The 12,782-nt window shown below is 51.1% G+C and overlaps 5 protein-coding genes across 5 annotated transcripts; 2 read left to right on the top strand and 3 right to left on the bottom strand.

Moving 5' to 3' along the window:
- Positions 1-323: 323 nt before the first annotated feature.
- On the bottom strand, positions 324-1,555 carry NEUTE1DRAFT_131726 (uncharacterized protein; the record flags this gene model as incomplete). The annotated part of the gene is made up of 2 exons (XM_009855790.1): positions 324-916; positions 967-1,555. 2 exons carry the CDS (start codon positions 1,553-1,555, stop codon positions 642-644), a joined length of 864 nt encoding a protein of 287 aa, XP_009854092.1.
- A 602-nt stretch (positions 1,556-2,157) lies between these two features.
- On the bottom strand, positions 2,158-3,563 carry NEUTE1DRAFT_68461 (uncharacterized protein; the record flags this gene model as incomplete). The annotated part of the gene is made up of 1 exon (XM_009855789.1): positions 2,158-3,563. The coding sequence occupies one exon, from the start codon at positions 3,561-3,563 to the stop codon at positions 2,304-2,306; it is 1,260 nt and encodes a 419-aa protein (XP_009854091.1).
- Positions 3,564-4,391: 828 nt separating this feature from the next.
- Positions 4,392-5,356, top strand: NEUTE1DRAFT_87143 (uncharacterized protein; the record flags this gene model as incomplete). The annotated part of the gene is made up of 1 exon (XM_009855788.1): positions 4,392-5,356. One exon carries the CDS (start codon positions 4,392-4,394, stop codon positions 5,238-5,240), a length of 849 nt encoding a protein of 282 aa, XP_009854090.1.
- A 1,211-nt stretch (positions 5,357-6,567) lies between these two features.
- NEUTE1DRAFT_148515 (uncharacterized protein) lies at positions 6,568-9,007 on the top strand (the record flags this gene model as incomplete). Its single annotated transcript, XM_009855787.1, has 3 exons — positions 6,568-6,960; positions 7,030-7,364; positions 7,434-9,007. 3 exons carry the CDS (start codon positions 6,805-6,807, stop codon positions 8,908-8,910), a joined length of 1,968 nt encoding a protein of 655 aa, XP_009854089.1.
- Positions 9,008-9,854: 847 nt separating this feature from the next.
- Positions 9,855-12,638, bottom strand: NEUTE1DRAFT_87140 (uncharacterized protein; the record flags this gene model as incomplete). Its single annotated transcript, XM_009855786.1, has 3 exons — positions 9,855-11,432; positions 11,931-12,352; positions 12,607-12,638. 3 exons carry the CDS (start codon positions 12,636-12,638, stop codon positions 10,213-10,215), a joined length of 1,674 nt encoding a protein of 557 aa, XP_009854088.1.
- Positions 12,639-12,782: the final 144 nt, after the last annotated feature.

The raw sequence follows: 12,782 nt of genomic DNA, 5'->3' as shown, positions 1-12,782 counted from the left end.
GAGCTGCTCGGGGTGAAGCCAAGGGAAAAGAGGAGGAGGAGGACGAGCGTGATGCTACTGGTCATTGTCATGGTTTTGAGGTGACGAAGAAGAGAGAGTATCGTGGGTTTGATGAACGCGATTTCGCAGCAGAGGAAGGAAGTGATGACTATGAGGATGAGGATGATGAGCTGGAACAGGAACGTGGGTTCCATATCCCTCATATGCCTCACGTCCAGGACATTCCGATTATCCGGAAGTTTAGCAGACGGAGCAGGAACAGTCTTTGAGTTGGCGGCTACAAGCTCTGTCGAGAATACTTTTCATCTCCAGACTTGAGAAGAGTCAACACGGTATAAATGTTATGAGTTCATGTTTACGATTCAGGAAAGGCATAGCAAGTTCTCTCTCTCTCTCTTCCAGAAAATGAGTAAACACCAGGTTATGTAGCTACATGGGTAGATAGACACGTAACCAATGCTGCTTTCTAAGTATTCACCTCCAATTACACCCAGCATAAATATGCCATTCCTTGACCAAATTCCGCGCACGTAAGTGAGACAAATCCCAAGTAGATTAGTCTCTTCGTTGCACATAGGTATTCTCTCTCCCACGCTCCCCGCCCAACTATTTCCAATACCTTTTCAAAAGATCGATAGACCTCACAAAAGTCCAAGACCAGCAGCACCCATCAACCCTCCCACAATCATGTGAACCACAAAATGCACCACCGGTCCACCAAGTGTCTTTTGGGTCTCATCCTTCATATCTTCCTTCTCCTTCTCCTTCTCCTTCTCCTTCTCCTTCTCCTTCTCCCCCTCCTTCTCCCCCTCCTTCTCCCCTCCTTCTCCCCCTCCTTCTCCCCCTCCTTCTCCCCCTCCTTCTCCCCCTCCTTCTCCCCCTCCTTCTCCCCCTCCTTCTCCTCCCCTCTCAGACCCTTCTTCCTTTTCTTTTCATCTACCGCAGAAGAGGAGGAAGAGGACATACAAATCCTCTTCCGAGCCCTATATATCGGAAACACATGGTAAAGACTCAAACACGCGGTAACCCCTCTAATCAGCTCTTGTTCTTCTTCTTGATTTCCATTTTCATTTCCATTTTCATTTCCATTTCCATTTCCATTTCCTGGGTTTGGGCCTGGCCTCGTAGTAGAAAATCGATGATGATGATGATGGAACAAGAAGAGGAGGTAAATAACCAGGCAGTTGACGCTCAGTAGTAGGCCGCCAAAGTTGCGCAAGATGAGGCGGGCTTCTGTTGCTTGTTGGGGGGTGATGGGTGGTGATTGCCGTGGAGGATGATTTGTTGAAGAGGAGGGGTCCTCGGTGGTGGGAGAGGGAGATAGAGATGGACATGGGGAAGACGAAGAGGAAGAAGAAGAGGAAGAAAGAAGGGGAAGTTGCGATTCAGGACGCAAGAGAAAGGAGAGCGAGGCGGGGGTTTCGATTAACAAGTGGAGGAGGAGGGGGAGGTGGGAGGTGGGAAGGCCTAGGATTGTGGGTGTGGTGATAGGCATTGTTTGTTGTTGTGGTCCCGTTTTGGTTGGGCTGGGAAGGGTTGTTAGTAACTGAGGCATCTTTATCTTCTCTGTGAGACGGGGAGGGAAGTATCTTACCTTGATTGATATCGAACTTGAGGTTGTTGGAGAGAGAGGGTGTGGAAAAGCTGGTACCTCCGGTGTCGTCAAGTTTGGAGGCGCTACCTCGTGAAAAAGGTTGCAACTTTCCAATGATGTCAAGGTGCGGCGTGGCTTGTTGTTGTTGATGTTAATGTCAATGTAAATGGAGACTTTCTGTCCCGAAGTTCGGATTAGGATCCAGGCTTTTATCTTGTTCTGGACTTGGATTTCGGGGGTGTTCTTCCTTCGGCTGGTTGCTTACTCCATGCTAGAAGAAGACAAGAAGGCCAACTCAATGCAACGTGAAGCCGTTCCACCAATCAGATCGCTTTGTTAGTTGGAATGAACACCGTTGTCTTCATAAGGCAGACATTGTAGGTTACAAGATACCAAAACAACAATATCATATATAGGGATCAATATGAAAAGCTTTAGAATGACGGCTGTGTAAAGCACTTGGCGAGGTCACCTGTTAGGACGAGAAAAGAATTAAGCTTTACCTGTTAATTTCTGTTTGTTGTATCTTCTAAAGCCAATGTGCACAAAGCAAGAAATTCAAGCATCCTACGCCACGCTTTTGTTATCTCACATCATCAAACCAAAAGTTCAGCGACACGTATGCCTTCCCCGGATTGAATAGGGTCCCGGAAAAGTAAACACCCACTGTTTCATCTCCCAAATCCACATATCTACCTACCCAACAGCCCTACCCAAACCTAGCCTTAGCCAACGCCTTCAACCCCTCCATAACCCTATCCTCTCTCTCCTTCGCCTCCTGAATCCTCTTTTCCCGCTCCGCCGCCCTCGCTCGCTCCATCTCCTCCCTCCTCAGCTGCCTCTCCGTCTTCTTGACTTCTTCCCTCTTCATCATCCGCTTGTACTCCTCCAATCCTCCTCCATCCCCTTCACCCATCAGTTCGCTTTCAGCCACCTCCCCTCCCGGCGACGGTTCTCGGAAGGACTTTAGCTTTTCGTTCAGCTCTTTGCGTTTTTCAAGCCGGCGCTCGCGTGTGCCGGCGTCGGCGCGCGGGACCAGGTCTTCGAGTCGTTCTTTTTGCAGGGCGCGATCGGCTTTGCGTTGGGTGCGCAGGGCTTCGAGAGAGGAGGCGCGTTGTGTGGCAGACTCTTCGGCGAGGGTCTCGCGGTGGAGGGTGAGGTCGGTTAAGGAGGGAATAGTGGGGCCATGGGCGTGAGTCCGGGAGGAGGAGGACTGGCCGGGGAGGGTGGGGCCGTAGTCGGAGTCTGAAGCGTCGTCTTCTTCTTCTTCTTGATTTTGAAGAATCTGGGGAGGGTTGGAGTCGGGCTGTGGTGTATCGTTGGTCTCGATGGATGGTCTTGCTGTTGTCGATTCGGGGTTGTCACCCTCAGACATCGTTGAGACCGCCCTCCCCTTCCTGTCTTTCTCCTTGAGACTGCTTGCTTCGGCGATGGAACGGGGTACTCTGCTCTCTGTTGCGGCCTCCTTGGCTGCTCCGGCGAACCTCTCGGGATCATACCACCCCTCTGCCAACTCGCCGCGGTTCCACTTCTTGACGAAGCTCTTCCATCTACCGCGGAGTTCGTAGTCGTCTAGGTCGTCGATGTAAAGTTGTTTTTGGATATCGAGATATTGGGCAAAGAGCGGTTCGAAGTTGGGGTAGTCGGAGCGGGAGAGTTGGCGGGAGTTGAAAGGGAGGGGTTTGGGTGGTTCGTCCTTGGATCGTTCATATGAGTGGGAGCGATGGCGGTGGTTGTCTCTGTCCTCGTGCCGCCGCCGGTGGCGATCCCTGTCTCTGACCCGGTCCCTCTCACGGTCTCGGCTTCTTGATCGCTCCCGATGTCTATCACGTCCCTCTCCATGCCTGCGATCCCGCTTGTCGTCGTACCTCTCTGACCTCGATCTTGACCTTCTCCTGTCGTGATGTGTGGATCTTGAGCCACCAGGGAGAGGTGACCGCGATCGGTATCGGTGGCCTTCGGCGTTCATGTTTGAACCAATAACTGGCGTTTGCTCGGCGTATGTCCTGATAACCAAATTCTTCGCGTAAGGATCGGTATACACTCTTTTATCCTCGAGTTTTGTTGAATGTTTTGTTGTCTGAAGCGGTATGTCGCTGTATTATGATAGGTGAGATCCACTTGTTGATCTCCAGCTGTGAAAGGAGTTGCCAACGAGGTGATGAAACGTGGATTGTGTTGATATGGGCCAATGAATCGGGTTTCTAGAAGACCAGATGTTTACAACTCCCAAAATAATGTCATAAAGATTTAAATGTTGAAATTATTTGAAGTTGGAAGTTGGAAAAGAGATGAACTTGATGCAGGATTTTGTTGATATCCCAGAAAAACGGAAGAGCATGGAAGGTCAGGGATGCAAATGCTAAACGTTGCACCGTTTTGATGTAGGGTTCCGTTTACAGACCGTTTGGCTCAGAGCGTTGAGCATATAGTTGAGAGAAATGTTACGCAAACAACAATCTGCCTCACACTGCTGGTTAAAAGCGAATTTTGAGACTGTGTTATTTTTGAGAAAGAGAATCTAGTCACTGGTGAAGCTAAAGTGAGACCACGTTGAGCTACAACTTCCAAGTTGCCAGCAGGTCACATGACCGTGATTCGTAAGTGGGTTTCAGCGTTTTGGGTGCCGTGTTTTCATCTTCTCAGTGCTGAGGTGTGCTTCAAAGTTTTCAGGTGGTGCATAACTCACTGCAACAAACTCCAAATTCGGCATATTGTTCTGCATCTTGCAGTACAGGCGTTACAGCGGTGTCAACTCGGCGGATTCCTCGCAATAAATTCGACAATTTCATTCACCATGTCGAAACCTGAGGAGGTGGTCAACCAGGTCCCCGAAGATGAGGGCTCTGATATCGAGGCCGGCGGGCTCTTCGAAGACCCTCCTGACTTTTACCCTCCTTCGCCTCCCCCGACTACAGAGCACTACACCATGAAGAATGGCGACGACATTACCCTGCACCTCGTCGGCCACAGCCCTCTCGAGGCCCACACCCTATGGAACGGAGCCGTCATCATCTCACAGTACTTTGAGGATCACCCCGAGGAGGTCAAGGACCGTACTGTCCTGGAGATTGGCGCTGCTGCTGGTCTTCCCAGCTTGGTGGCTGCAGTGCTTGGAGCCAAAAAGGTTGTCGTGACCGACTTCCCGGATCCGGACATTGTGGACGTTATGTGGAAGAACATCCGTGGCTGCCCCATGTTGGCGGTTGACCGCGAGGAGGATCGCAACATTGTTGCCGACGGCTATGTATGGGGTGGCAAGGAGGCTCCCTTGCTGGCCCATTTGGGTGAACAGAAGGAAGGAGAGGCTGGGTTTGATGTGTTGATTTTGGCCGATCTTCTTTTCCGTCACTCGGAACACAGCAAGCTGGTCGACACCATCCAGTTTACACTGAAGAAGAAGCCCGGCAGCAAGGCGTTCGTTGTCTTTACCTCCTACCGCCCATGGCTTCAGCACAAGGATTTGGCTTTCTTCGATCTGGCCCGCGAGAGAGGCTTTATTGTGGACAAGTTCCTTGAAGTCAAGACCGAGAAGCCTTTGTTCGAGAACGACCCCGGTGATGAGGAGATTCGCAAGACCGTCACTGGCTGGACTGTGCGCTGGCCCACGGACGACGAGAAGACGGCGGCCAAGGCGGACGCATGAGCTCTATTCCCAAGCTGAGCGGAAGATGAGAGCATTACAAAACCGGTGATGAAAGAATCGACATCATTTCAATTACGATCTAGACAATGATACCCATATTGGCGGCCAGCCTGCCGAAAGGCAACTCACCTTGGACCAGTCCTTTTGCTCAACCGTTATTCGCTCTTGGTGAATTTTGACCTATCGCGGCTCAAGAGTCGCGTTGTATTTGCGACGCCGTAAGACGAGCAAGAAGGGGTGAAAAGATTCATGGCGGGAAAAGATATCACGTTGCCAAAACTGTAGGAAGAGGACTAACACGGCGAACCAGAGATTGCTTCATGCTCACTCCTCTAACGAGCCCTCTGTCATTCTTGACAGATGTTCAGGGACCTTGGACCACGAATCAGGTCAAGACAAGATATGAGGCTCGTGAAGTCAGTGAGACAAGCATATATTAGGTAAGAGGGGATTCACAGATGGGAAAGGGTAATTCGTCTTTTTTTTTTGTCTTTGTTGCCTGGTTGTGGTGACATTGGAATCAGCATTTTGACATTTGTCTCGCCAGCCGCCAACCTTCACTGCCCGCCCGTCAGGCACCGCTTACCCTGATCGAGACGTTGTGATGAACCCCTGTCATCCACTAGAATGGAAGCCCGGGGCTGTGCCCCCCATCGCCAGTGGCTTTACTAGTGTACGCAGTAACACTTGGGAATGCCTGCCACTTCTCCCACTTAGCTTCTGACGATGACGCGGCCTCCTTTTATATGTTCCTCTCTTCAACATTTACCACGCCCCCATCTATTTCTAGCATGAAAAATCTGCTAGGACTCCTACCCAGAGAAGTTTCTTCGGAAGCTAGCTTGTTTCATGCGCGATCGTCGAGGAAGGAAACTCCCGAAAGTGACACAGCATGCAGCCTCTCGAGCTTACCACCACCATCGCCACTCTACAGTATGAGCCCAACACGGCAGCGATGGACACTGCTTGAGGTGCAGCCAAGGGCTTGTACCACGGCACAAAGGCCCATCTTACTCGGTCTCGCCCACTCGGCTCTTCACTTTGCCCGGACTTCTCCATCATTTGCCCCGTTGGCACTGCGGATGGAACTGAAAGAGCCCTACATAGTACATCCATGTATAAGCAATTCCCGTCTGTGGCAGTCCACTACCGGTTGGGCCGTACGATCCAGACCAGTCAGCATGGCCTCTTCATCTCGAGTGGGACAGGACCTCTCGACTTTGGGGCACAGGGCAACACAGCCTCTCCATCAGTCCATTCATCTTACCAGGGCACTTCCCTTCAGCTGTCAAGTTTCTTCAGTCTGGACTCCCCCACATCCCTTCTCAAGCGCCGGATCATCGATCTTAGTCCCGTCCTTCATTCAAACCTCACATCGTGTGGTTAGAACCTTGATGGTCTCAAGCATCTAACAAAACAATTTGACCTTCCGCATCATATCTACTTCTTTTGTCTCTTGACATTCAACTGCTTATCTTGGCTGTTGGGATAAGCGGCCCAACCCAACCATATTTACTCGTATCACTCACATCAGGCTTCGTCATTGCCAGCCTAGCCAGCAGCCATGGCGTGGGAGCTTTCATCATGGCTTGTAGTCATGCGGGCGTTCCAGATCGCTGCCGCTCTGGTAGGAGCGACCACGAATGGCTTCGTCACTGCAACCGTCTTCAAGAACGGACACCTTCAACTGACTAAAAGCATGCTCATCCCGGAGTTGTTGGTAAGCTTTCTGTAGGAGTCTTTCTCCTGTATCGCCGAGAACACGTCAGCTAACATACATCACGGGTAGATCTGTATGACCCTTGTCTATGCTACACTCGTCGTCTTCATTCAACATAGTGGCCATCGATCGAGGAAGACGGGTTGGCTTTTCACTTTTGTTATGGGTGATATCATCTTTTGCGGGATTGATCTAGCAGTCATCACCCTACTTGCTAATGCTGGACTTCCATCTCACTGTGGTGGATTGGCTACCATTAAAGAGGATGATCATCACAAGGTGTACATACCTCCACCAGGTTTTACTACGCCTGGATTTGCCTCTGGGTCTGATGGAGAGAAGGGTCAACTCGACAAATTTTGCGCTTTCGAACGGTCGTATTATGCTATTGCTCTTGGGTTTGTGTAAGTTCTGAATGTCTTTTATCATCTTGCTGCCATCTATACCGAACCACGACAACTAAAACCGTGTAGCTTCACTTACATCGCCACCATCATTCTTACTGTTCTACGAATTTTCGAGAGAAACTACACCGAAAATTCCAAGTGCATTGAAGTTCTTAACTCCCTCGAACGTGCCGATACCATGGAATCGAAACTCAGCGATGCTTCCTCTCAAATCATCGAAGCCCCGAGACCACATCCCGACCGATCAGGACCGTCAAGTGAGGGTGTCATCACCCGCACCGCTTCGATCCGTAGTAACGTGACAGCAATGACGTCCTCAACGGCGGCCGGAAATGGTCCATATTCGTCCGGCGCAATCCAGTCCAACGCTATTCCACCACGAAGACCTGTGAACCAGAACATGTCAGTACCAGCTCGCCAGCTATCAGTGAGCACCGTCAGCAGCAACAAGACTTCCCGGCCAGGAGGGGCAACTTCAAACTTTGCCCCAGTATCTCCTATAGACGAAGGCGAGATAGATATCGGGGCAGCCCTGATAGCCGATGGACCGCAATACCGTGCTCATCAGTCACACAACAACATACCACATCAACAATACCAATCGAACCAGCAATATCAACCACAACGCCACCACCAACGAAATCTAACACAGGGAACGTTACCTCCCCTCGCCGAAAACGACATCCTAAGCCCCGAAGTTGCTTTGTTAGCAGATGGGCCTCAATATCGACCGAACCAACAACAGACTCAATACGGCCAACAGCAGCAACCACAATACCAGAACCTCTATGACTTCCCCCGAAATGTACCTCTAGTACCGCAAGGGGTAAGCCTACCCACACCGGTGAAAGGCGACTATCTAGCTCTCGCGTCCGATGGAGCAGCAGATGGCGTACAGTATCCTGCAATCCAACGACCGTTGAATCAACCGCCACAACAGCTATCTTCACATATATCACAACCACAAGGGATATCAGCTCCCATTGGAGGCGGCAGCGCCGGTGAAAAGACCGATTACTTATCCCTAGCAGCAGACGGATCAAACGATAACCCACGACAATACCCATTCATCCAACGACAACCACTTCACCACCACCACCACCAACACAACCCCTCCCTCCAGCAATCCGCGTTACCACCCTTTCTGGGACTGGGAGCCGGCGGGCCCGGAACGAATTTCATATACCCCGATATCCCGACGAATCCTCACAGCGGCAGCACAACACCCACACCATCACACCCCCGAAACATCAACCCGAACATCAACCCCAACTACGCCCCCGCCTCAACCGGCGGTCTGAACCTCGAACTCCGCTACGACGGTGGCAGCAGCAGTGCGACCTCAACAACAGCTCACACCCCGCCATCACCAGATCGATACTCCATTTCCATGTCGGATGTTAGTTCCGTGTCGACTGCGTTGCCGCCTTATCAGCGGTATGAAACGGGGATGGAACCACAGCCACCAGCACTAGCGAGGTATCCAAGTCAGAGTCAGAGGCAGAGTCAGAATTACGAAGCTAGGAACTCATCGTCGTCATGATGAGGGCAATCAATGAATGGGCTATCAAGGAGAAACGAGGACGAGGACGGGTGTAAACGAACGAGAAGCAGCAAGCAGCAATCTTCGAGATGATGGGGTACGGACTATAAGGGACAAAATGATCACAGATGAACGGGGAGAGAGAGAGAGAGAGAGGGACGGAAATTGGTTGAGTCTCTGGAACATCATCAACGAACGACAACACAAACATTGGAAATAACAACGAGACTGGGAAAACGGAGAATTTCGCCAAACGATTTATACGAGGTGGTTTGTTTTGCGTCGGGATCTTTTCTTTCTTTCTTTTTTTTTTTTTTACGGATAGGTATGACTATTACTATTAATATTTTTGGAGCGTTGAACGCCCTTCTTTGTTTTCGTTTTTCCTGTTTTTTCCCCCATTTATTTTCTTTTTCTTCTCATGTTCTTTTCATGTTCTTACCCGCTGGGAAGGGATATTACCTACCTACCTACCTACCTACCTACCTCTAAACTTGTTGTACATATCTACTGTGGGAATATCTTCCCTATCCAATCAGAGCCGTTGTTTTCGGGATGCGGTTCATCAACGTTGAATGAACGCTTGACAAAAACCATCGCTGCTGCTGCTGCTGCTGGTACTCTGAGCTGAGCTGCTTGGTGATGTACCTACTGCTGGGCCGCGTGCCTCATATTCATCATGTTCATGTGGACTACCTTACTGCAGGCCTCAAGTGTGCTCTGTTTTGATTTGTTCTCGAGTGGCAGTTATTCTACTTGCTCAAACGCGCGCGCTGATCTGATCACTTCCAACGGGTCCGATAACGATCTTACGCCGCTACTGTGATAACTGTGCCTTCCTACCTCTAGGTATCTTGCTCAATGCTACGCTTACGCTGCTGTCAGTGCTTGGAAGATATGCAGTTGATGGCGAGCTTTCAGAGGAAAGTGCGAGAGGAGAATTGCCATCAAGGCCCTATGTATTTATTTACTATGTTGTTGCCTGCCTTGTGCTTTTCTAGCTAGTAGCTATGGGTATATGTATACGTTTGTGCCAGCCCCTTGTTTACCGTCCTTCTCTTTCGATAACCTGCTATCACCCGCGATCCATATTTCTCGAATCTGGGTTTGGCGCATCGTATATGTCCATTTTCAACAGGTGTTCATCTTCCCAACTTAGGTTTGCTTTGGTCTCTCATCCGTTTCGTCTTGTTTTCTCTTCTCTCCGCCTCGAACCGGCTCATCAGGCTTTTCGCCATTTTTCGTCGAAAGCTTGGGCAAGTCAAATCTGGTCTCCTCCTCCTCCTCCTCCTCCTCCTCCTCCTAAGGGACGGACACCTCTGTGCTTCTGCCACCACCACCACCACCAGCTCCCCTGCCTCCGCAACAACTCCCGCTACCACCATCACCGCCGCCACTGGCAGTAGCCCTGAGGATACCGTCGATACCAAAGGGCACATGGAGCGTGCGGGGACTAGACACCGCGTTGTTCATATCACTGCTCATGCCCCCACCGTTAAGAGCGCTCAAGCCACTCATGTCTCCCATTCCTATCCGCTGTGTGAGGGGAATCACACCCAGAGGGTCATTAGGCATCATTCCCTGTGGTAATCCATCCGACATGGGCATCAAAGCCTCGTGGCCCTGGCTTGGAACCTGCTGATGTTGACCTACGTCACACACCTGTTGTTGCTCCAACCCCTCTCCACCACCAACCAAAGATGGCGCCGCCTTCCCGTGAATGACGCATCCGATACAGGCGCAATCATCTCCACACGGACAAGATAGAGACTCGCCGGCACAGTTAGGTAGTGGGATGGTAGCCCACAGAAAGTCTGCCGTGGAGAGGTACTGTTCTTCGCTAGGGGTACCTGATGCGTCGCTGGGCGTCTGGGCCTCGACTGGCGAGTCGGGCGGCAGTTGCTGCTGAGATTGCTGCTGTTGGCCGGTTCGAGAACCACGAATAGGGCTGCGGATTTGGTATTGTTGCTGTTGCTGCTGCTGAACCCCAACAGTAGCAGCAAAGTCGAGACTGCTGTGATGGCTGTTACCAGCGGAACTGCCGATGGGACTAGCAATGTTGAAGTTATAAGCATCCTGGACATACTGAATGGTTTGACTGTTGTAAGGATGTGCGACACATCCGATGCATTGACAGCCAGGACCGCAAGTGCATTCGTGACTTGTGCCAGTGCCATCACCTCCCCCGCCAGACAGGAATAGACCAAGGCTGAGGTCGCCTCCTTGCTGGGCTGCTTGTGCGGCAGCGGCCCCTTGGTGGATCATTTGTTGGTAGGTTTGGGGGTCAAGAGGGTGGTTCCAGGAACCGTACTCTTCTGGGTACCGAAAGACGGTCTGGTAACCAAAGGGCATAACTGTGGGCGTTAAGGGTTGTTGCTGCTCCTTAAGCTGTAAAGGAGGTTGAGCGTTGAACTGCATAGGGTTTGCGGAAGACTGTCCGTAACCCGACTGAGGCATAGCAACAGAGCCATTAACACGCAGTTGAGATCCTCGTAATTCACGACTACCACCACAACAGCTCCCTTTTTTGTGGATACCCTCGATACCCTCTGTGCCTGCCCCTTCCATTTCTTTGCCTTTGGAATTCAAGTCCTTTTTGACTTGGTTCCATTGTAAGGCCTCGCTGGTAAAACTCTGATCTCCAATAGTGGTCGATGGACTGCTTTGAGACGCTGGTTTACTCTGACTATGTGTAACTTGTTGTCGAGGGAAGCTTTCCAATCCCGTGAAAGTGCCATCGATAGCCTCACTGCGGTTGGTGATTTGCTGTCTCTGTAAGGCAGCGAAGATGGCCATTTGCTCAGAGACGGCGTTGTTTCCAGTCTTGAATCCCTGTTGCGGTGACTGCGCGACTCCGTCGTGTCCCACTGAAGATACGGATGAAAAAGTTTGTTGGTTCAACGGAGAGTCATTGGCGCTGACAGCTGAAAATCCCATTCCATGATTGAGTCCCGGTTGACACCCAAGTGGTAGCTGCACCGTTAGATTGACGCTCGTCATCAGTTCGCCGGCAGAGACACCCGCCATATTCGGACCCAAGGCGGCATTGTGCTGTGCGGCCACGCCGAGTTTCGTTATGTCTAGGTCAAACGTCGGCAAATGATGTCGGGAATGTGGCTTCGATATGGAGCCCGATTTGCTCACTCTTAAACCAGGTCGCGCCGGGGTTGATGAAGAGGCATGAAGGCGAGGCGCCGGGATGCCTTGGGCAGCGGCCGTAGGCGAATGGTCTTCTGTGGAACTACCGTGAACAGAACCACATCCGCACGTTTGCTTTCGAGGAATCGCTACCTTCACGCCTCCGCCTCCGCAAGAGCAGCTTGGAGGCCGATTTGGACAAGCGCAAAGGCTCAGGGGCCGTCCTGGTTTCCTAACGGGCACCATAACGCGCTCGGTGGCATGAGTGCATTTTGTAGAACGATGGCCGCGAATACATGGCGCACTAAGGGGAAAAGAGAGATGTCAGCCTTAAAAAAAAAGAACAGAAAAAGACAAAAAAAAAAAAAAGAAGAGAGTCCGAAAGATGTATGTCTGACTAGAATTGCCAGCTTCGGTTTCGGAAGGCAGCGAACGGATGAGTTTGGTGCGACGGCACACCGGTGCCCTTTGCCTGCGGGATAACAAATTCCGGTATGGCAAAACATACGAGTATAAAGACGAGAGAAAGGGTTAAAGTAAATGAGAAGAGTGACTTACCAGGCCATCTTCTGGCCGTTGATGATGGGCATTTTGGCAGCTGGTGGTAGGTCTCCCAAGTGATGACCTTACTCAAAGTTCGTAAGAGATGAGCGAGGGGTGGAAACCGCTCGAGAAAATTGACTTGAGGGAACCCCCCCGGTCACCCTCAGTCACCAGGGACCAGCGGCTCGGCC

The sequence above is a fragment of the Neurospora tetrasperma genome (genome assembly GCF_000213175.1).
Source record: "Neurospora tetrasperma FGSC 2508 unplaced genomic scaffold NEUTE1scaffold_6, whole genome shotgun sequence".
Classification (NCBI taxonomy): Eukaryota; Fungi; Ascomycota; class Sordariomycetes; order Sordariales; family Sordariaceae; genus Neurospora; species Neurospora tetrasperma.
This window is presented reverse-complemented; position numbering and strand designations above follow the sequence as displayed.